A 21,322-nucleotide genomic window follows, 5' to 3' on the forward strand; every position below is an offset into this window, starting at 1 on the left:
GAATATACAATATTTACAAGAAAATACAGACCTTGTGCTGCATGAACAGATAGCTCTGTCAGTCAAAGACTATAAGGCCATTTAACATGAACTGTTACATTACTGGTTTGCATCCTTCAGGGACCTTTGTGTGTCATTATTACATACATTATAATATACAGTGTATTATACTTCACCAACAACTTTGTTTTAAGGGACCTGCTTCCTTTGATTACATGCACTAACATAAAAAATATAACTTTATAATGCGTGTTAAGGCTGTGCTTTAGTATAGCTAGTAGCTATAACCGTGACCCTACTAGTAAGTCACTATCCTAACCAAACCAGACATTAACACTTCTTATACATTAAAGTGATATGCAGGACTCTTGACCTCTGTATTTCATTTGACTCAAGACCATGATCACATGGTATGGAGCACAAACAGAACGTACAATATAATAATAGTAATAATAATAAAATAGCACAGGGCATGGCTAAAGTACAACAAATGTTACTTAAACAATGGACAGACATTCTACAAAAAGGCACCTAATTTCCAAATAACATTTGGTTTATGTGATTGTAATAACAAAATAGTTTAAACATAGATGGGCGGTTTAAAAAATACCGGGACGGGGTAGATGGGGTTTTTTTGTAATTACTCACAATTCCAGAAGGGGGAGACAAAGGTCCTGCACTGCAACTTTAAATAGTTTAACTTAATACATTATGTAATGTGAGGCCTAAAAAGAAAAACAGTATTTGTTTATTTAGATGAAATGTTTCAAAATAATAAAATCCATAGTAAATAGTAATATAGTAAATAAATAAATGAATGAACAATATTACGACAAACAATACAACAAAATTCAATTAAAAGAAACTATATATTATATATATAATAAATAAATATGAGATTAAAAAACAAAACACAGGAAGAATTTGTTTTACCCATTTACACTACATTACCCATGAGGGTCTTGGGTATTCGTCAGCGTTACGTCATATGTTTTCCTCCTCACGCGGTAGGATCGTCCGTAGACTTCCGAAGCTGAATCGGGGAAGATGGCAGACGAGGAGGACTCGGCGCCGGAGCCTGCCGCTGCCTCTCCCCCGGAGAGCCCTCGCATTGGGCGGCCTCACTTTGTGTCTTTCTCCGAGAGCGTCCAGCCAGCCGTCGGGATGGTGAGCCAACTGTTAACCCAACCGTCGTCCCTCAAGTTTGACAAAAACATCAAACAGGCCTTCTATAACACCGGGGCGATGATCTTCGTGGCTATCTGCTGCGGGGCTGCTGTCCTGGTGTACTTCATCCTGGAGGCCTTCCTCCGCCCGCTGCTCTGGGCAGTGCTCTGCGGCACCTTCCTCCACCCCTTCAAGTACTCGCTGGCTCGGCTCGGCCGCTCGTGGTTGAGCGGCCTGCAGGACACCGGGACGCCCATCGTGGTGGGGACCCTGCTGGTCCCGGTGTGGTGTGTGAACTACGGGGTGGAGGCGATGGGCAGGCTGGTGCTGGAGAGGCTCACGGTGCTGCTGGTGATCGGGGCCGGCGCTCCGCTGGTCTACTTCCTGTACCTGTTCTGGAGGGTCATCGGCATGCAGGTGATGCTCGGACACGTCTGTGAGATCATCGGGGCCGCGCTGGACTGTTTCCACACTGTGTGGGTGAGTGAATGGACGTGACAACTGGGTACATCCCCCCCTCCCAACCCTCCCAGTAACAATAACAAAAGACTCCCTGTGCCAGTCTGGATGGGCGAGGTCAGCTCTGTCAAAGGGGTCACTAACAGTCTGCAGCTCAGGTTGAATCACAATATTTATAATTATTAGTATTTTTATGGCAAATGTTTCACTGCTATCTATAATCGTCACATACTGTATTTAAAAGATCAAACAAAACAATAAACCAATAAATAGATTAGTCAATAGACAGAAATTAAATTAACAAATTAAATTCTTTTGGCTTTTTTTAAAAGCAAAAATGCCCCAAACTCAAATTCCAGCTTCTCAAATGTGAATATACGCTGGCTTTATTAAGTCTAATATGAAAGTGAATTAAACATATTTTGGTTTAAAAAAAGGGGGAACTTGTGACAGACATTTGTCATCAATTTCTGACATTTTATAAACCAACTGATTTATGTATTAATTAAAGTAAATAATCTGAAGATTAGTTGAATATGAAAAGAGTGGTTAGTTGCAGAATCATTAATGTGTGAAATTGAACTTTGTTAATGACTGACACAATAACATATAATGATACAATTACACAAATGGTCATCAATAGTAAATAAACGCTAATACTGAATAACAAGCTGACTTACAGCTGCAAATTGTATGTCTTTGATTTGTTCTTTCCTAATAACGTTTATCCCATTAACCTCAGCGATGAGAGAGTATTTTTCTTGGAATATATGCCTAAACTTGTATGTCATCTGATCTAATTTGCTGCAGTTCCAGTGTCTGATTGATCAATACCTTATTATTCCAAAGCAGCTCTGGGGGCCTGAACCCAGTTGCGCTTTTACTAGAGACTAATTTGATTAAATGTTCCTCCTCAGACAGTCTGTCCTTTCTCCGAACGGTTGACTGACACAGGCTCCTTGTCTATAAATAGGTCGGAGGACACTGTATTAAATTACATTGAAAGATTTCTTTGTGTCCGGTGACACCAGCGAAGACCTTTGTGATGACCAGTTAATTGCAGGCCGGAGCATTGTATTACACACTTTTACTAACAAACAACAAGCAACAGATTGTTTGCTGCAGCCTGTTTTTTGTTTTTTTTAGAGGTCGGAAAAAGTACAATGTGACAAATCAGTTTGATCTGTTAAAATGTGCAACAGTTCCAGGAAGAAGATCAGAGATATGTTGCTCTGTCGTGACAAACAGAGACAGAAATCTGATATTAATTGTTGAGCTATGAACAATGAATTTGAAGAATGTGGTCTGTCCAGTCACCCTCATAGGGCGACTGGCTTATATGTTAATATAGAGACATATCAAGATATTAACAGTAATGAAAAGTCATGTGAAGTAGTGAAATTGATGTTTAATACACATTGATACCATGTTGTTACAACAGACAAAACCAAATGTCTTAGTTTTTAGTCAAACTCTGCTTAAAATAATTAATTTGGACAATATAATTTTGTAAAATGATCACATTGTCATGATACGACACCACTAATGGTCAATAACAATAATATTGAAATTATCGCTCAGCCTCACACTGTAAACACTAACTAAAGTCTTTAAAATGAGCCAGAAAGTTCAGGGGATTTTAAAATAATTTAGCATTTGTGGAAGAAGTTTTGACGAATCAGAAGTCTCATTGTGTCTTTTTATCTTTTTATGATTTTATCTCTTTGGTTTTTCTTGTTTCCTCTCAGGTGTGCACTGTGGTTGTGGGCTACATGTTGGCGGTTTGTTTCAAGTGGAGTCCTCACACCGAACACTACCTGAGGGCTCTGGCTCTTCCTGTCTGGGCTGTCCTGCTCTTCTACATCGGTGAGTGGGTGGAGGGGAAGCCCGGGGAGCCTGCAGAGACACGACTGATGCTAATTCATACTTTTATGCAAACTCACTTTTTTTTTTTTTTTTTTTTTTTCCCTCGGGAAGATTTCTTCACATTTTTCCCACCTGAGTTCAACAGGTTCAGAGAATGAAGCCAAACACAAGGAAAGGGTGTAAAATGGTTTTCTAGTTAAGTTAAGAACTGCCTCCACAGGCTCACAAGTCCATTAGACAGATCACATGCAGTGCTGCATTGTAAGATGAGGAAGTGTCCAGTATTTTTAGCACACTTACAGCGTGATGAGGAGAGGTATTGACCTTCAAGCGTGAAATGTTAAAGGTGATGGGAGCTATTAAGAAGCGCCAGGAGGAGGCTGTGGGCAAATCTGAGCAAATGTTTGGCATGATCACAACATATAATATTATATAAATCCCTATTTATTTTGTTATAAACTAGACTTATTCCCAAAATGACACTGTTCAGTCAAAAATAAATGTTTTGGTGTTTGTCAAAACAAGTAAATAACTAATAAGTGAAAATAGTCTTTAGTTGCTTTATAGATTGTCAACAGCCTCCACTTAGATACCCGCGGACAGAACGCTTGATATAGTCAACTTGACATTTTAATTTTCTTTCTTGCTTTCCAAGTTCTGCTGTACAGTGTTTGCAGGTCAGCACATGCTCTGTTATTATATAGGACAGCAAAGTATTCCAGACAAGTTTCAGTTTGCAAAGTGTTAAATGAACATTTCTCCACAGGAATAGAGAAAAAGTTTAAAACTGCACTCTCACAGTATTCAGATAATTCCTGGGTCTGCACCCGGGGCCCGGATCGGTTTTGTTCGGTCAGTTAAAACAACAAACTAGATTAATTTAGAAGTTTGTACATTTGGATATTTTGCAACACTTCTTCACTTCCATTTCTTCCTTCTTTAGTGTCTCTGACTGGCTCATGGAGAGTGCCCATATTTGTGGTTGTGGTTATACTTCTCATCGTGGGCTCTCAACAGAAGCCACCTGACCCTGCCAGAGGTGGGCATTAACACACACACATACTCACTTTTTATAATATCCACTACTGTAATTTGTCTTCCCTGGTCATCAAGACCACACAGAAGTGTGTTGCTTTTGCTCTGTAACACTGTTGTTCTCTGTTTGTTGCTGTAATTTTCTTTCTTTCTCTCTTTGTCTCCTCAGGAGAGCTGTCAGGGCAGGTGTTGTCATTTGCTGCTAACACTTTTTACATGGCGATCTCCTGTAGCAACCTTCAGTCCAAAACTGAGCCCGGTGAAAACTCTGGTGCAGGTGAGGTCGCTTATTCAGGAGATTTATTACAGGTTACATGGGAAGAAAAGACGAGAAAACCAGATACTAAAAGAAGAAAAAAATACTTTGTATTTTAATAGAGAAGTTTGAATTGTGTAACTTTTATTTAGTATAAGTTGAGTTTTTCTTTTTAAAGGACTTGCAGCTCAAGACTCTTTTGCTTTGGTTTCACTATTTGGCCATGGTGGTTTTCATTTGGTACAGCTAATCCAGGTCTGTTCTCTTTGCTTCATGCTTTCTTCCTCTTTCTAATATGTTTGTCTTCCTCGTCTCCTCCAAGATGGCGTGGACTCTGTGGGTCCCGGCCCCATCCCTGCCACGCCTGGCTTCCCTCGGGGCTCTCGTTCATTACCGGGCGGCCTCTTCCAGAAAGAGAAGAGCTCCCAGAGAGCCAGTGATATCTACTTTATTCTGCTGGTCTGGGCCATAGTCCTGGTTCAGATCTGGCTCAACCTCTGGATCCTACAACTGCTTCCTATCCCAGTGGCCGGTAATACACACATGAATGCACACTTCCCCTGTCACATGCTTCTCCTTAGATGTGCTGCACTCACTCCAACGTTGCATTGATACTGTAGTGTGGATGCTGAAGAAGCTGGTGGTCCACTTTGGCATGAAGAGCTTTATTAAGCGGACTCTCACCGCGTGGTGGGCGGTGCTGGAGAAGTTTGGACGTGAGCGAGAGGAGGCCCTGCTGCCTGGACCAATCAAAGGCCTGGCTCAGTTCCTGCTGCGTACTGACACTAAGGTAACACCTCTGACCGATCTCCTGGTGCAGCTACTGTCCTTATACCCCTCTATCTTTGATTTTAAACATCTAATCAACACACACACACATATTTTCTCTTTCACTGATGTATCTTTTTAGTGTTCACGGTGTTCACTGTCCCCATTAAAGGCTCTCAGTGACTATTAGGGCCTGTCTGTTTGATTTCCTCTGGTCATGAAGGATTCTGGAAAAGTACTAAAATAATTCAGCAATAAATATTCCTTGACTTTAATACAAACAGTCCTGTTTTAAGGGGTATGAAATATATTAGCTTTGAATAAAATATGACGAGGATTATACTAGGACTGTTCACAGCTGGAACACTTTATTGAGAGACTGACAAACAGATGTCACTCGTAGGATCACTTTCAGATACTGTGCAGGATCCTTTCTCTATCAGACATCTTGTATGGTTTTCATGTAAAAAATATATTTGTGTTCATGTTTTAATACAGATTTTGAAAGCTACTGTTTGTACTTTTCATGCGTTTTAAGATCAAAACCAGCAAGGTTTTGTAGAATTTTTTTGCACTATGATGGACATAAAACATAAGCCGTGCCAAGTCTTATGCATATGTTTTCAATTCAAAATTGGTCAAAATCACAATTAAAAAAAAGAAATAAATAGCATTTACAAACATAGGAGCAAGTTACCTCAGTCTGAATGTAGAATAGTCACAAAAACAGCTACACAGTTGTGTTTTTGTTGTGTTTGCACTTATTAAAACCCTCTTTCACACCTGATTTGACGTTGTCATTATTCAGCATAAACTCCTGAGTCTAGAAGAAACTGAGGTGGATCTTAGAGTGATGAATCTGGTGCCACATAAATGACATTTCTCAGTTTCAGGTCATTTAGCTGATGAATCCTCCATAATGTTTCATATTTTTCCAGTTGTAATGACACTAACGGCCTCATCGCTGACACTTTCTACATGAAAAGATGTCTTTGTCTTGTAGATTTTGAGATGTAGTTACGTTGTGTGTGTGTAATCACAATGATTTGCACCCCACTGCACTGTATAGCCAGTCCACACTCCCTGTCGTTAAAACCTGCCTGCAACGCTCCCCTTCCCGATCCTCCCTTTACTGCCTGCACCCAAACACAGGTTGTGTTCTTGTCACACGGGTATCTGTGATGACTGCTGCACAGATCTTTCCAATAATAATCTTCCCAATGTCTCTTTGTCTCCTCCCCAAGCTCTGGCATTGGCTTAACAAGCAGGTAATGATCTGGGGGAACAGAATGCTGAGAGAACGAGAGATTGACAGAAAGTGTGTGTGTGTATGTGTGTGTGTGTGAGAGAGAGAGAAAAAGAGAGAGGAAGAAAAAGGAAATAACCTGTGAAGGCGTGAGCACACCTTGCAGTAGCTTGGACTGGCGCTTTACCCATCCATGTCATCACCTTCTCATGCTGTCTAAATGTTTGTCCTCTCGCTGCTGTTTCCCGGCTTCCTGCTTTTATTCATACAGGAAGCTACAGTCGGGGAGGGGAAGGGGGGGACTCATCGGTCCCTCAGCCCCGTCTGTATCTTCCCCACTGTGATGTACCCGGCAGGTTTGGCTTGAGAGTGTGTGAGGTGCATGGAGAGATGGTTGATGTAGACAGAGCAGTGCAGAGTGGGAGGAGAAGGGCAGTGTTTCCGGAAATTCCTGACAAATAAGCTTATTAAGTTTTTTAATGAAGATTCTGGAGAAACACTGCCCATGATCTCCAAGAAAGAGCCCTCGGAGAGATGCGGTTACGCTTCAGGAGCTTCTATGGGTGGGGATGGGGCTGGACATGGACAAAACAATGGAAACAGTGACACTTTTTGACACTTTTTTTTGGGGGTCAAATGATGAGATTTAGACACCAGCTTTGCTTAAATATTCAACTGAGATCTTGAACTGTTGGATGGTCATGGTGAACCATTTAGACATAATCACTTGCACAAGATGCTCATGCTGGTACAAATTCACCACAGTGTTTAAACAGACAGCCGCAGGCCTGTGTTGAAAGTGTCGTCTGGCTTTGCTTCCTTAAAGTATAAACTGATCTGAGCGCAAGAAAAGTGGTGAACACAGTGAGAGTTTTTTTCGAGGACTTGTGCTCCTTACTCTAGTTTATTTGCTCTCATGCACTGGCTTTGGAGACCTGAATGCCAGTTTATGAAGCATAGAGTTCTCTGTGTGTAATGTTAATTATGTATTCATGATTTTGAATATTTTCCCTGTGCCGTATTAAGAAAATGCAGAGTTTGTAACTAATGCACTGACTGTGTATGCTATATAAAACTTCATTAGTGGTTTCATGTTGCACTAAGTGGTGGTGGTTGACCTCTTAAGCCGATATTTGCCGCTAATTGGTACCCAGCATACTAAGTTTCCAGTATAATTGCCTGAATTGCTTCATTCAAAATTTGAATTCTTTTTCTGATGTGGTGTTTCCATTTTTTTGTTTACCAGTGTTTTTGCTGTACTGGGTTTAGTTTACAATTTATAATTCTTCTTCCTTTAAGGTAAGACTACATTCTTATAGACAGTAAGAAACTGAATTCGGAAAAGACATTCACCTAGAAGATCACACAGATTATTTTCTGCAGTATCATGTCACCATTAATATATTGACAAACCATCGGGACATGGCTTCATGGGAAAGAGGCGCCCACTCTTCCAGTAACATAACATCGACTCCAATTAACTTAATTTTTAACATGTAGCATCTGTGACATTAACAACGTGGGCACACACAAACATATACAAATGTAGACTAAAGCTGTTATAAGTTTGTTGTTGATGCAGTTTTGGAGCATTGAGAAACCTGAGTTAAGAAATTGCACCAGTTTACAACAGAGTAGATACTTTGAAAGACTGATGGACAACGTTACGACACATTTAAGCTTGGAATAAGTCGCCCATACAGCATCACACAGCCTACATCTTGCCACTTGCATGTTGCCATGCTGAAGTGCAAGGATACGTGTGTGTGTGTGTATGTGTGCAGACGTCCTCGCTGTTGGTTCATTAAGTAACTACTTTATTGTCATTAGGGCCTGAGGTGGCAGCTTCTTGACAAGGGAAGGACGCAGGTTTCTCCATGTGTCTGATCACTGTATGTTTTTAACTGCTTCACAACAGCACTGACTTCCTGTCTGCTTCTCACCCCCCCCCCCTTCCGGTCCTTCCCTTTTCCTCTACTCCTTCTCGTCTGTATCTTCCTCCTCTCTGTGCAGATGATTGTGTGGTTGGAGCGATCTCTGGATAAAATCATCAGCATCTTCATCATCATCCTCCTGGTCACAGGGACACTGCTCATGGCTCTGCTGCTCACCGCAATGGTACTTTTTTTTTTTTTTTTCTTCCTTTTAATTACTTCACAGCATTATGGAAATACTGACGGTCACCTGGATAAGAAATTAAAATAATTTATCTTTCTAGGTTCATCATGAAAGTGTTCACATTATTAATGTAACCAGTAACCTCATCAACGAGACTGTCTCCAACCACCCAGAATGGGCAAAGTACTTTTTACTCTCTTTTTGTTTTTCTCTTTTGCATTTGGAGTTATTGTCTCTCTTCTCCTAACCACCTGAGTGTCCTCCTCTCTTTTTTTTTTCTTATGCCGCTCTCCTCTAGTTGGCTTCCAGAGGCTTGTGTGGTCCAGAAGGCTCTGAATTCAGCTGCTACTAATGTCTATCAGCATGGGAGAGAATGGATAACACACCGGGTAAGAATAATAATGGCCTTTATGTTACTCATTGATTCATGTGAATTTGAATATGGAGGTTTACACTTCGGCAGCCTGTTATTCAGTGAATCTTTGTTCTTTTTCTTTGTGTGCAGCTCCATAAGATGTTAGGAGACAAGGCGAACCACACAGCTGTGATTGAAAAGCAGGTTTTGGAGCTTTGGGACAGACTCTACCACTCCTGGTTTGTGAAGGTAGCATGTGAGGGGTGACATTTACAATCTCCTGAACTCTTATACTCAGCAGCATTCAGTTTTACATGAAATACTATCTACATCTGTCCAGAACGTGACCCACTCCGGACGCCATCGTGGTCATAAGTCGCTGATTAGACACAACAGCTGGTTAGTGGACATCCTGGACTGGAAGGACATTGCTGCCTTTCTGCAGGAAAATATTGAGACTCTGCTGTCTGTGAGTATGGGTGTGTTTCAACACTATCTGCTCTGTGAGGAAGAGAATTTGCATGTGTTTTGCTTTTATGTATCTGTCATCACACACTTCACTTCACTTCACTTGAAAAAAACTTTGACTAAACAGCGCACTACATCATTTGTCGAGTGATATTTCAGAAAATGTTTACTGTGGTCTTGTTGTTTCGTAGATCCTGGAGTCTCTTTGGGTGGTGATGAGTAGGAACGTTGGCCTCCTCTTCTCCACAGCAACCACTCTCTTCACCGTCTTGTTCCACAGCGGCACGGCTCTGCTCAACTTTGCCCTCAGCCTGGTATGAAACATGACCTGTTGATTATGTCTGTAAAAAGAAATAACCAGATCTATTGGTATAATTAGGAAATTAAGATATTGTTCATAGTGCAGTATATAATCTGGGCAAGTACATTTCCCACAACTCCTCACAGAATCTTTCTTTTACAAAAACTCTTTGTCAGAATTGCAACTCACTCAAATCTTTTATTTCAAGAAAGTCAGTTTCTCACAATTAATGATATTAAAATTTTACAAATGTGTACTTTTATATATAAGATACAATTCAAGTAGGTAAATATTCCAACACATTTCACAATCCAAGTCAGATTCTCTTACTCAACCAGACAATCATCTAATCTTCATCTTCCCAAACACCTGACGGCCAGATTTTCAATCAGATACAAGGGTCCAAATTTACAGAAGTACTATTCTCATTGGGTGGAAAATTCTTCATCATTTAAGCCCTTAAAAGCATATTTTAAAAAGGGCTTTAATTTTGGTTTTATAATCACATGTTTTTTGTTTTTTTTTAACAGTGTGATTTTGTTTTTCTTTTATATGTACATATGTATATTATTAGATAGAGGTAATTAATAAGATTAGTCTAGTTTACCTTGCGTGGCGGCTTGATTTGCGATATCACATCACGACATCACGAGATCTTGTCAGGCTCAATTTATGCGCTTGTGTCAGAACCACAGTGGTTCAGACCAGTTAGCGTCTTATGAGGATTCTCACATGATCTTGTGAATCCAGCTGCCTCACAAGGTAAGACGGCGATAGACAGATGGTTCATCTAATCACCTGCCAAATATATAAGTGCCTGCTCTTTTCCAAACAGTCTCCAAGTACAACTTCTCAGATGGTTCTGTGTAACAAACCATCTGGCACGTCAGGTTCAATTTTTTTTTAATTCAGTTCAAGTCAATTTTATTTATAAAGTGCCAAATCACAACAGAGGTTATCTCAGGGCATTTTTCACATAAAGCAGGTCCAGACTGTACTCATTATTTACAGAGACCCAGCATTCCCCCATGAGAAAGCACTTGGCGACAGCGGCAAGGAAAAACTCCCCTTTAACAGGAAGAAACCGCAAGCAGAACCGGGCTCTAGGTGGGCGGCCATCTGCTTTGACCGGTTGAGAGAGAAAGAGGGAGGGAGAGGGAGAGAGGAGAGAGAGACACAGAGAAGCACAATAACAACATTAACAACGATAATAATAGAAATATGACTCATAGTAATAGCAGGTGTGGGTGTCAAGCAGGACCATGGGGGGCATGGTCCATGGAAGGGGGCAAATAAATGAATTCAAACTTAAAAACCATCTAGCTCAAATTGACATGAGATTGCAGCTGTCACAGAAACTTTCTATCATACATTTATTCATCATATATGTGTTTGCATGCAGGTAATTTTCCTGACTACACTCTTCTACCTGCTGAGCTCCAGTGGAGAATACTACAAACCTGTCAAATGGGTGATCAGCCTGACACCCCTCTCCCAGCCAGGACCCTCCTCTAATATCATAGGCCAGTCTGTAGAGGAGGCTATCAGGTAGTCACACACACACACACACACACAAAAAATCATCCCGTCTGCATAGGCGATAGCTAAAGAGTCTAAAAATACATCTCAAGGTTATTATTTTCGACTTTGTGTGTGTTTGTTTACCCCTAGAGGAGTGTTTGATGCCTCTCTGAAAATGGCCGGTTTCTACGGCCTCTACACTTGGCTCACTCACACCATCTTTGGCATCAACATCGTCTTCATTCCTTCTGGTGAGTCCGCGTGTTCACAGCAGATCATGCTGTCATTATACCTGCGCCTGCCAAGCCGCTGTTGGTATTTTCTCACTCTTTGAATCCTTCTCTCCTGGCACTGAAGCTCTGGCTGCCATCCTGGGCGCGGTGCCGTTCCTGGGGACCTACTGGGCAGCGGTGCCAGCTGTGTGCGACCTGTGGCTGGCGCAGGGCGAAGGCGTCAAGGCCGTGCTGCTCCTCATATTCCATCTACTTCCAACATACTTTGTAGACACAGCCATCTACTCTGACATCTCTGGGTATGTATGTTTGGCTGTTGTCACCAGTTTGTTTTGCATTATTTTATTGTCCAGTTTTAGGGCTTCAACACTTGACTAACAAATTTCAACGCAGCACCCGTGACCGAGTATGTAATGCGGACGAGCCTGGTTGGTAGCCTAATATGGCTTTGAAAGGAAACCAAGCTGTCTATCAAGTCTATAAACAGTGTGTCCATTTGCCTCGGCCAGTTTCATAAACTGTCAGCTGATGACAACAACACCAGACAGCAGGCAGGATAATGCTCCATCTCAGCTGTCGAAGTCTGTTGACTGTTAGGTGTCGCAGGAATGATGGTTAGGCTTACAGTAGGGAAAAACACATCATTGGAGATGCAGACTTGGGACACAACATCAGCTTTATAGTGGAGGCGGTGCACTGTTCATAATTAAATACACACATTGTGTAAAAATGTTTCAGCCCCGAAAATTCAACCTCATATACTTTACATTATTGCCAAACTATTTTCAAAAGCATACTTTACATTTTATGGCTTGAGTTCAGTCATTTCAGTGAAAATTACATTAGAGAGTCATATTTAATCAAAGTTTTGGTCATCTCATGGTACTGGAGCTGCAGTCAGTGTAGTTGTTCGCCAAAATGCACTGCACTGATGATCTACGTTGTCAAAAAGTAAAATCCGGAAGACAGATCTCAGATGCTGAACGCACAAACATGGAAAGCTATCAAAACGATGCATCATCATGAAACAATAATGTAACTCTGACAAGTCTTTAAACTATTAACTGATAGTCTAAAAACACCTGATGTACTTTTTAGAAAATATGATTTGTAGTTAACGAGGTAATACATGTAAAAAAAAACGGTGTGGTCTGTCTCTGTGTTTCTCAGGGGTGGACACCCCTATCTGACAGGTCTGGCGGTGGCTGGAGGAGCATACTATCTGGGTCTGGAGGGAGCCATCATCGGTCCCATCCTCCTCTGCATCCTGGTGGTGGCGGCCAACATCTACAGCGCCATGCTGATGAGCCCCAGCTCTGCAGTGCCTACACCGGTGCAGAGCAGCCGGCCTCTGCACCCCCTCAGGTTAACACAACATCCGAGAAAAACAATGCAGGCAGCTGGAAAAATCACCAGTAAAATGCTAACAAACTCCATCATTATCCTCTTGTTTGTCACCCTCAGGAGCTTCTCAGAGTCCACCCCCTCTGTCCTGCAGAAGACCAGTGAGTGAAAGCAAGAGGGTGTGTCCTTGTGGAACATCATCTGGCTTCCTATTGGCTGATTCCTCAGGGGAAAAGGCTCCCCTCCCTATCCTGCCCCTGCTCCGTAGGGTCGGCCCCCCCTGACCAAGAAGAGATGGCGGCGTAATGACTGGCTACCCACAATGCCGTCTGCTCACCAGAGCTGAGCGATATGGCACTTGCTGCTCTCATTCAACCTAAAATCACAAATGCGAGCGTAGATCCTAAACCTAAACTTGGACCAATGACATGACATTGGGCTTAATGATTATGAACAGGGGAGACATTGATACTAATCACATCATCTCTCAGAACTCAGTGCCTCAATTTATTTTATAATGTTGACAAATGCCTAAAAATTATTGTGTAATTTGTGGCGAATTGTGAGATGATATATTTTATCTATAAAGCCCCTGATTTCCACTCTGCACACCCTGGCTGTTTTAAAACTACAGTATTTGGTCATGCAGTATTTGTACTCCCTACCTCTCTCCTCACGGAGGCTCACGTAGAGTCTGTAGTGACGATAAAGACGTACTGAACACTTCTTGCCATAAACGTTCTCACTGTCTGGCTCAAGAGAAGGAGTTAATCACTGTTTTTAGTTCCCTCGCTCTCCTGGACCAGACTTTCATCCAGGAAATCTCTACCACTGTTTTACTTTTTTTTTTTAAAGAATCCACATGGTTGAATCATAGCAAACGTCACTGCTTACTTTTAATGGATACATGCTTCTGACATGGCAGGTTTAGATTGATGAGAATGACTTTAATGGATCAGATTGGTCCAAGACCGGAGGATTATCGAGGGATTCTGTCTTTACATTTAATTTATCTCAAGCTTAAGTTTATTCTTTAACACACTGTGAGTGCAAATACAAACAACTACACCTTTTTATTTTTTTTACATGCTTAGCACATCTGTCAGTATTGATGCATGTTTACACTCAGAATATCTCGATATCGACGAGGTCGGCTGAGTATTTTTCTGAGTATGCTCAAGTTTCATAACTGTGACACTGTCTCCATCATGACTAATCTGTAGTTTCAATATCAAATACATTAGAAATGTCTTTATTTTTTCTACTCACCTCATCTGTTCTTGCACTTTCCCCACTCCATACTTTAAACTACAGAGAGCACTTTTCTGAAAGCAGAGTACAAAGTAGTTTATGTCGCTGGAAGCTTTAATGAAGAAGCGGTACAGATGAGTTGTATTTGTAAAGCGACACATTTATCATACATGGCTACTGTGTTAGCTGCCTGAGGGTGGGAGGGTTGTATGTGTTCTGGGTCGGGTTAGAACAAGCGTTTGGTTTCACTGTTTAACTAAATGATTGTAGTTTTTATTTGATACTGTTGCCATGTTTGTTTTTTTAAAGTACTGGATATGCACTGACCCAATAAACATTACCATTTAAACAACACTGGCTTTGTTGGTCTGCTTTTTGGTGGAGGTATAGCTGCAGCTAATCATTATTTTCATTGCTTATTTATCTTATTGTTGATAATCATTGTTGATTCTTTTTTTTTTATTAATCATTTGGGCTATAAAATATCAGGAAATAGTGAAAATGCATATCACATTTCTCATATATAATATTTGACAGTCAACTAAAATCAATTAATCATTTACATTTTTTAAGCTAAGGTTTTGATTTTTTTGTCTCATTTAAAAGGCAAAATCAAAAATTTAGAAAAAGTGTTTTAAAAAAAATCAAACAATTTTAGTCGATTCATTTTCTGTCAAATATTTACTTTGTGCAAATTTCCAAACCAACCTCAGTGTTTGCATGGACTGACTGTGAGAATGAACAATGTGTTTGCTCAATAATATGGAAATTAAATAAAATATATAAATATAAAATAGCTAAGAGAGCACATAACAAGAAAACCTGCGGCTAAACAACTAATATACTTGCAAACATACACTTATTAAACTTGCAGTTAGATCATCATCAGAGAAAATTAGCATAGAGAGGTTTGAATGACGCAGAGGAACCAGTTTGTGAACTTTGTCTGTAATCACAGCAACAACAAAGCATAAAAGACAGGAAAGGGACAGATTTTATAGTTCAAAATGGGCCCTTAAGGCCTAATACAACCCTTCCACATGTGGCCTGCGTTAGAGGACTGAGACTGTGGTTCCCAGGATGGATTTTGTTGAATTGTACAAATATAAAGCAGGTCACAAATGGAAAAAAACACCCAACATCTAACTTTCCATGGATAAAAAAGTGAAAACTTCCCTCTGTGTTTGTGTGAATTGAGTCAGACTGTGTCATCTGGTCTGTGAAGACTTTACAGATTGTCAATGTGTCAGCGAGGCTCTCGACAGATGGACAGAATAAATATCAAATCCTTGGAAAGCTGCAGTGTGGCTGCTGGTGATTTAAGTCTCAAGTCTAATACACAAACAGTGACCACAGAGTGAAATTCCACTACTGAGACTAAATTCAAATGACTGTTGTTGAGTAACTAAAAATCTGACTTTTATAAACTTTGTTATAATAAATGGAGGAGGAAGTTCTCAGTAAACTAACATTGAAGTATTTAGGTACTCTTGATCTATGTGTTAGCACTGAATGTGAGATACCACAAAATGTAAAATGTATTTAATGTTTGACTGATTTAATGTGTTGGCCTGATGAGACTGGAGTTTTAGGTGTTTTGGGAACAGAGGAAGATTATCTGTGATTTATTGATGATGGTCACAGTCAGATAAAGAATAAATATCACATCATGAAGTCTTTGTGTTGTGCTGTGAGTTCTGAAAGCCTGCAAATCACAGTAATCTTCCCAGCTGATAGCCGAAACAAAACCATGAACTTCCAGGTGACTTCACACTCTGACAGTCTGTAAAAAAGCAACAGAAATCTTACTGTAAGAAAGACCTCACAGTGACATAAGAGACTATTCAATCCATGGAGAGTGAGGAGGAAATGGACCAGAAAATAACACATTTTATTAACCTCAGTTGAAGCGCCACATGAATGATATTAGACTTTTTTTTTTTTTTTTGGAATGAGCACTGTGGCTTATAAAAGCTGGTAGTTTAATATCTGGTGGTTAAATGCAACAGCCTGTCAAACATGACAAAATCTCTCTATACGTTATAAAAAAGTGCAATGAATTCAGTCAAAGCAATAAATTCCAAGATAATGTAATAAACACTTGAGGTAACAACAACTGCTGACTGTAATAACAATAATAACAAGAAATAATCAAATAAAAGAGTTTGTCAGGTGACAATTGGTGTGGAGTCTAAATTAATGAGATTTAGTGTCTTAATAATAAAATATAAAGCTGATTTCACAAACAAGGATCAATAAAACGCTCAAAACAAATTAATTAGATGGAGTTCATAAATTCACTCTGTTCTTCTGAAAATGCTTCAATATTCTGTCTTTTCTTGGAGTTTCCCCTCCGGGCTGCGGTCTGATTTGTCTCTGATCCATTTCTCCAGATCAAAGACTCCACACAGTTCTTGTGAATCAGCACATTAAAACCAGAGTCTTCCTTAGCTCACCCCATCTCTAAATCTCCTTAACGGCAGAGTCTTTCATTTCAGTAACACAGAGGAACACAGAGACGGGGTCTCCTTGAAGAGGACTTCTCTTGGATGTACATGGCAGATTAATTTTCACCCAGGACCAGAAGGAAGCAGAGGAACAGGTTCAGGTTTTGCAGATTTACTTTCACATCTGAGGTTCTCGGCTTTTCTTGCTTTTATAAAATGTTAAAACCGTGAAACTTGAGTCTGATGCATCAGTTTTGGCCCTGCTGGAGACAAAGTTTTACCTGGAATGATTGGTAATCTGTGATGAGAAGCTGTTGTAGTATGAAAATATCAAACTAGATTAGATTTTACTATACAGAAGATGCATTGAGAACAAAAAAAACGCAGAGAATCAACACGTAATATTAAAGGTGTGTGTGTGAAACACTGCTGTCTAAACAATACGTCTTCCTGGTTGCTCTTGGTGGGTCTAATCCTGACAAATGAATAATTCAGCAGATCAAGTCAAGGAGTCTGAATAATCCACTCTCCACAAATCAAGCACTGAGTCTGCTGCCCGACTCCATTACCTTCACACTGCACTGGCGTGTTTATTAGGAGGAACAGAGAACAGTCTAGACCAACTTCTCCTGCAGCACTGTACTTCTCTCACTGTGGGGAGATAACAGATTATAATCTTTTAGCACTCATGGGTGGCTCATGCAGAGGTCGTCACAATTCACACAACCCCATGCCTGTGTGGTTTACACTCTGTGCTGCTCTTCCTCTTTCTGCTAAAAGCTGAATTGTTTCTTTCAAGCAGGCAACTGTGTTAACAGTTAAAAATGACATATTACTAAATCATTAGATCATCAGCATATATGTCAGATGGTGAGTAGCAAGAAGTTGCAGGAAAGAAATAGCAAATATATGTTTGAGGTATTTAAAAAAACTGTTTCCATTATGTCGTCTGTCCTTCAGAGAGAACTGACAAACTGTAAAATGTGAAGAGGAGTGATTATACTCCGGCACAAAATGTATTCAAATAGATGTTTTAGTCCAAGTTGGATCTTCGTTGGGTAAAAAGAAACAAACTGTAAAATGTCCCTCTCAGTACATGTTGGGTTAAAATGTTTTTTGAAAAGCAGATTTTACAATCAACCAAACAATCTCCACTTTGACCATATCACATGAAACAAAGTGGATGTTGAGTACAGACTGCAGTGTTGTTTCCACAGTCAAGAATGAACTAGTGAGTATTTCCATTATTGACCAATCTACCAACCAATTTCTGGATTAATTGGTTAATCGTTTGGTCCATAAAATGCCCATCACAAGTTCTGAGAGCCCATAGTGACGTGCTCAGACGTCGTTTTGTCTGATCAATAATACACTAAATTTTACTATCATATATGACTAAGGAAAAAAGAAAATACTCACATTTGAGAAGCTGAAAAGTTGAAAGCTAAAAGTTTTTTTAAAATTGTTGCAGATTAATTTTCTGACAATCAACTAATCGAATAATCATTGCAGCTCTGTAGACCTCCACTTTTAAGCACACACAGATGAGAAGTTCTAAAAGTGCTCAGAATAAAAAAAAAATAAAAATAAATAGCTTCAACATCTCTGGTCCCATGACAACAAAAATTTGTTGATGAAGACAGTGAAATATGGTTGAAACCTCCAGGACAAGCAAGTAAGCAGACCTTGAGTGCAGATTGAAGAATGAACTGTGAAGCTCAAACTCAATCCTTCTTTATTAAAAAAAAAAGGATATCAGCAGATAAATCATCAGATTTTTCAGACTCTTAATATTCATATCTGTATCAGCCTCTAAAAAAAGAATCAGTCGATTTAATTAATCACCAGGTGAAGAAAAGACTCATTCACACTTTTAACTGCCATTTTTGTGCAGATGACTCATCTTCCTTCATTAGAGTTGATGTCAGTGACGTCCTGTTACTGTTTGGGAAGACAGAAAGGTAAAGTGTGTGTTATTAGTGTGTATGTGCAGACAAAAGGATGCAGAAATCAACATTCTCCTTGTCGTGTTCTGTAAACTTTTTCACCTTTATTTGTCTACATTTGGATCAGCTCAGTGTGGAACCCTGGACATGTCAATTAACTTCAACCCCCCCCCTCCTCCCCCACCCTCGCCTCTGCCCACCCCCCCCCAAAAAATCAGAACAATCGATACACTCCCTCTATGTCACAGTCGAAACGCTCACATCTTCACCACACAGTCATTCGCTCAGACATGAAATCAGCTGATGGCCTCCTCTCGCTACCGTGTCCACAACAAAGATGAATAGATGACGCGTCCTTATGTGTAAACCCTTCCTCCACTGGAGGAAGCCTAAATGGTTCAAAGCTTTAATGAAATCACCTCTCCCGCCCTGACTCGCAGCGGCAGGAGTGATACATTAAAAAAAAAAAAAAAAAAAAAAAAGGAAAAAGAAAAAGAGAGCGTGATGGTTGAAATGAGAATGACGCATTGATGTTACTGTCGAGCTGTCTGGCTCGTTCAGATATGATAGAAACCATTGTGAAATACTGCAGGTGAGCTTACAAAAGTGAGATATGTAGTCATGGATTAAGATATGTCTGCTGCTGCTTGCTGTGCTCTTTGTAATCCACAGTTCGACCCTTTTCACTCCTTATTCTGTCCCTGATTAAGTCTCCAAACGCACCTCAGCAACATTTGCTTATTCTAACAACTGCAGTCTCTTTCCTGCTGTATACGTGTCCTCAGGAGAGTGCAGAGACTCGGCTCTTATTAGAGAATAAAAGCAGCTTTTTTTTAATTTTTTTTTTTTAGCTCTTTTGTACAACGGAAGCAGGGATACGCTGATCTGCCATCAAGTCTACGCTACGGGCTCTGGCTGTCCAACAGCGAGGGATCTGAGAGCTGTTTGTTCTAAAAGTACACGGGGAGCTGATGGGACTGGGATTAGTACTGAAGACACATGCTCACATCCACATCCACACTGACGCACACCCACACACTCCGCTGGAGGAAAGAAGCCCTTGGAGTGTATTTTTTAAGAGGTCGTTGAGAAGAAGATATGACAAAATGGATTAAATTATCAGGCTGCTGCAGCCTTTTTCCTATATGTATACAGGATGTGTGTGTGTGTGTGACTATGTTGTGTCTTATAGGAGAGCTCTCTATGGTTTAACACTACATTAATTAGAGTGCTCTCTCTCTCTCTCACTGTGTGTGTGTGTGTGTGTGTGTTAGCTCTATGTTAAACATCTTTAAAGACAACATAGACGGACAGACTACTGCTCTGTGGCACTCTCACAGGACTGTAGAAACACACAAAGCCATGTAAAAACTGGACATAGAAATCTCAAGATATCACAAACATCATATTTCTCTATCTCTAGATCTCTGCTGATGGCAGACGTCGTGTTCGGTCCTCTCACTTTTTTTTTTTTTTTTTTTTTAAACGTGTCCCTTGGAGTTCCTCGGCAAGGAGGCTTCAGTCTGTAGGATGAAAATGCAGAGGAGTAACACCAGAGGGAGACATACACTGCTGCAAGACTGTAGGAGGGGCTCTGACACAGGCACACGGGACAGTCTCTCTCTCTCTCTCACACACACACTCACACACATAGGCACACACACACACACACACACGCACGCTCACTTACACATGCACCCTTCTTCATAGGAGTTCACCAGAGTTCATTTTTAAAATCCATTACAAAATTAAATAAAAAAAGAAGAAAGAAAGAAAGAAATAAACAAGGAATTCAGCCCCCTTCTCAAAGCATACATTCGTCTCCATCCATTCACATACAAATAAGTGCACACTCTCTCTCATAAGAGGCAGACAGTAAACGTTAAATGATGAGTTGAGGGGTGGACTGCTTTGTCCAGGGAAGCTGTGAGTGCAGAACCTCGCCTCCTCCAGTCTCATATTCACGCGCACGAGGAGCGAGTCACTCTCTCCGCAGTTAAAATCTCTTTTTTTTTTTAAAAAAAAAACAAAACAAAAAACAATGTAAAACAACAGCCAACAGTCGTCTCCTAGAGGGAGTCTTTCCTCTCTTCTCGCTCCGAGGAGGGTCAAACACACTCCTCCCTCTGATCTCTGGCAGAGGTAGTACCGTCCGGTCCGTCCTCCTCTCTTCCCGAGTCCCCTCGTGGGAAGTCTTTCCGTTCCCAGTGCCCAATTTTAACAAACACGTCCGTTCCCCTGATTGCTTACTCTGGGCCGCTGTGTGTGTAAGTGTGTGTGTTTGTGAGTGTGCGGAGTGTGGTCAGAAGACCTCTGGTAGTGTGACGTTACGGAGCAGCCACTGTTGGGAGCGTGTGTGTGTGCAGTCTCTGACGCTGGGCACCTGGCTGTCCTCCTCGCTGGCCTTGTCCAGACACTGGTTACTGTTGACGTGGATCAGGGTCAGCTTCTGCACGGCAGGGAGACACAGAGAGCATGTGTGTGTGTGTGTGAGAGGATGCAAACCAGGTGTTTTACTGATTCATTTGAATTCAAAAGAGC

General features: G+C 40.7%; 2 protein-coding genes across 3 annotated transcripts in view; one reads left to right on the top strand and one right to left on the bottom strand.

Annotated features, from left to right (window-relative positions):
• Positions 1-934: 934 nt before the first annotated feature.
• Positions 935-14,740, top strand: tmem245 (transmembrane protein 245). Its single transcript, XM_042424883.1, has 17 exons — positions 935-1,647; positions 3,375-3,492; positions 4,436-4,531; positions 4,697-4,804; positions 5,106-5,315; positions 5,404-5,573; positions 8,811-8,915; positions 9,016-9,098; positions 9,214-9,304; positions 9,421-9,519; positions 9,611-9,739; positions 9,930-10,052; positions 11,442-11,587; positions 11,711-11,811; positions 11,918-12,092; positions 12,964-13,158; positions 13,258-14,740. The coding sequence occupies exons 1-17, from the start codon at positions 1,048-1,050 to the stop codon at positions 13,304-13,306; spliced, it is 2,598 nt and encodes an 865-aa protein (XP_042280817.1). The 5' UTR covers positions 935-1,047; the 3' UTR covers positions 13,307-14,740.
• Positions 14,741-20,504: 5,764 nt separating this feature from the next.
• galnt1 (UDP-N-acetyl-alpha-D-galactosamine:polypeptide N-acetylgalactosaminyltransferase 1) overlaps positions 20,505-21,322 on the bottom strand; it is a 44,661-nt gene continuing 43,843 nt past the window's right edge. For both annotated transcript variants that reach the window (XM_042424434.1, XM_042424435.1), the window contains one exon: positions 20,505-21,230. In XM_042424434.1, coding sequence (XP_042280368.1) covers positions 21,084-21,230 — 147 coding nt within the window. In that variant the 3' untranslated portion in view covers positions 20,505-21,083. The remainder of the gene's footprint in view (positions 21,231-21,322) is intronic.

This window comes from Thunnus maccoyii, chromosome 10, assembly GCF_910596095.1.
Source record: "Thunnus maccoyii chromosome 10, fThuMac1.1, whole genome shotgun sequence".
In the NCBI taxonomy this organism is placed as follows: domain Eukaryota; kingdom Metazoa; phylum Chordata; class Actinopteri; order Scombriformes; family Scombridae; genus Thunnus; species Thunnus maccoyii.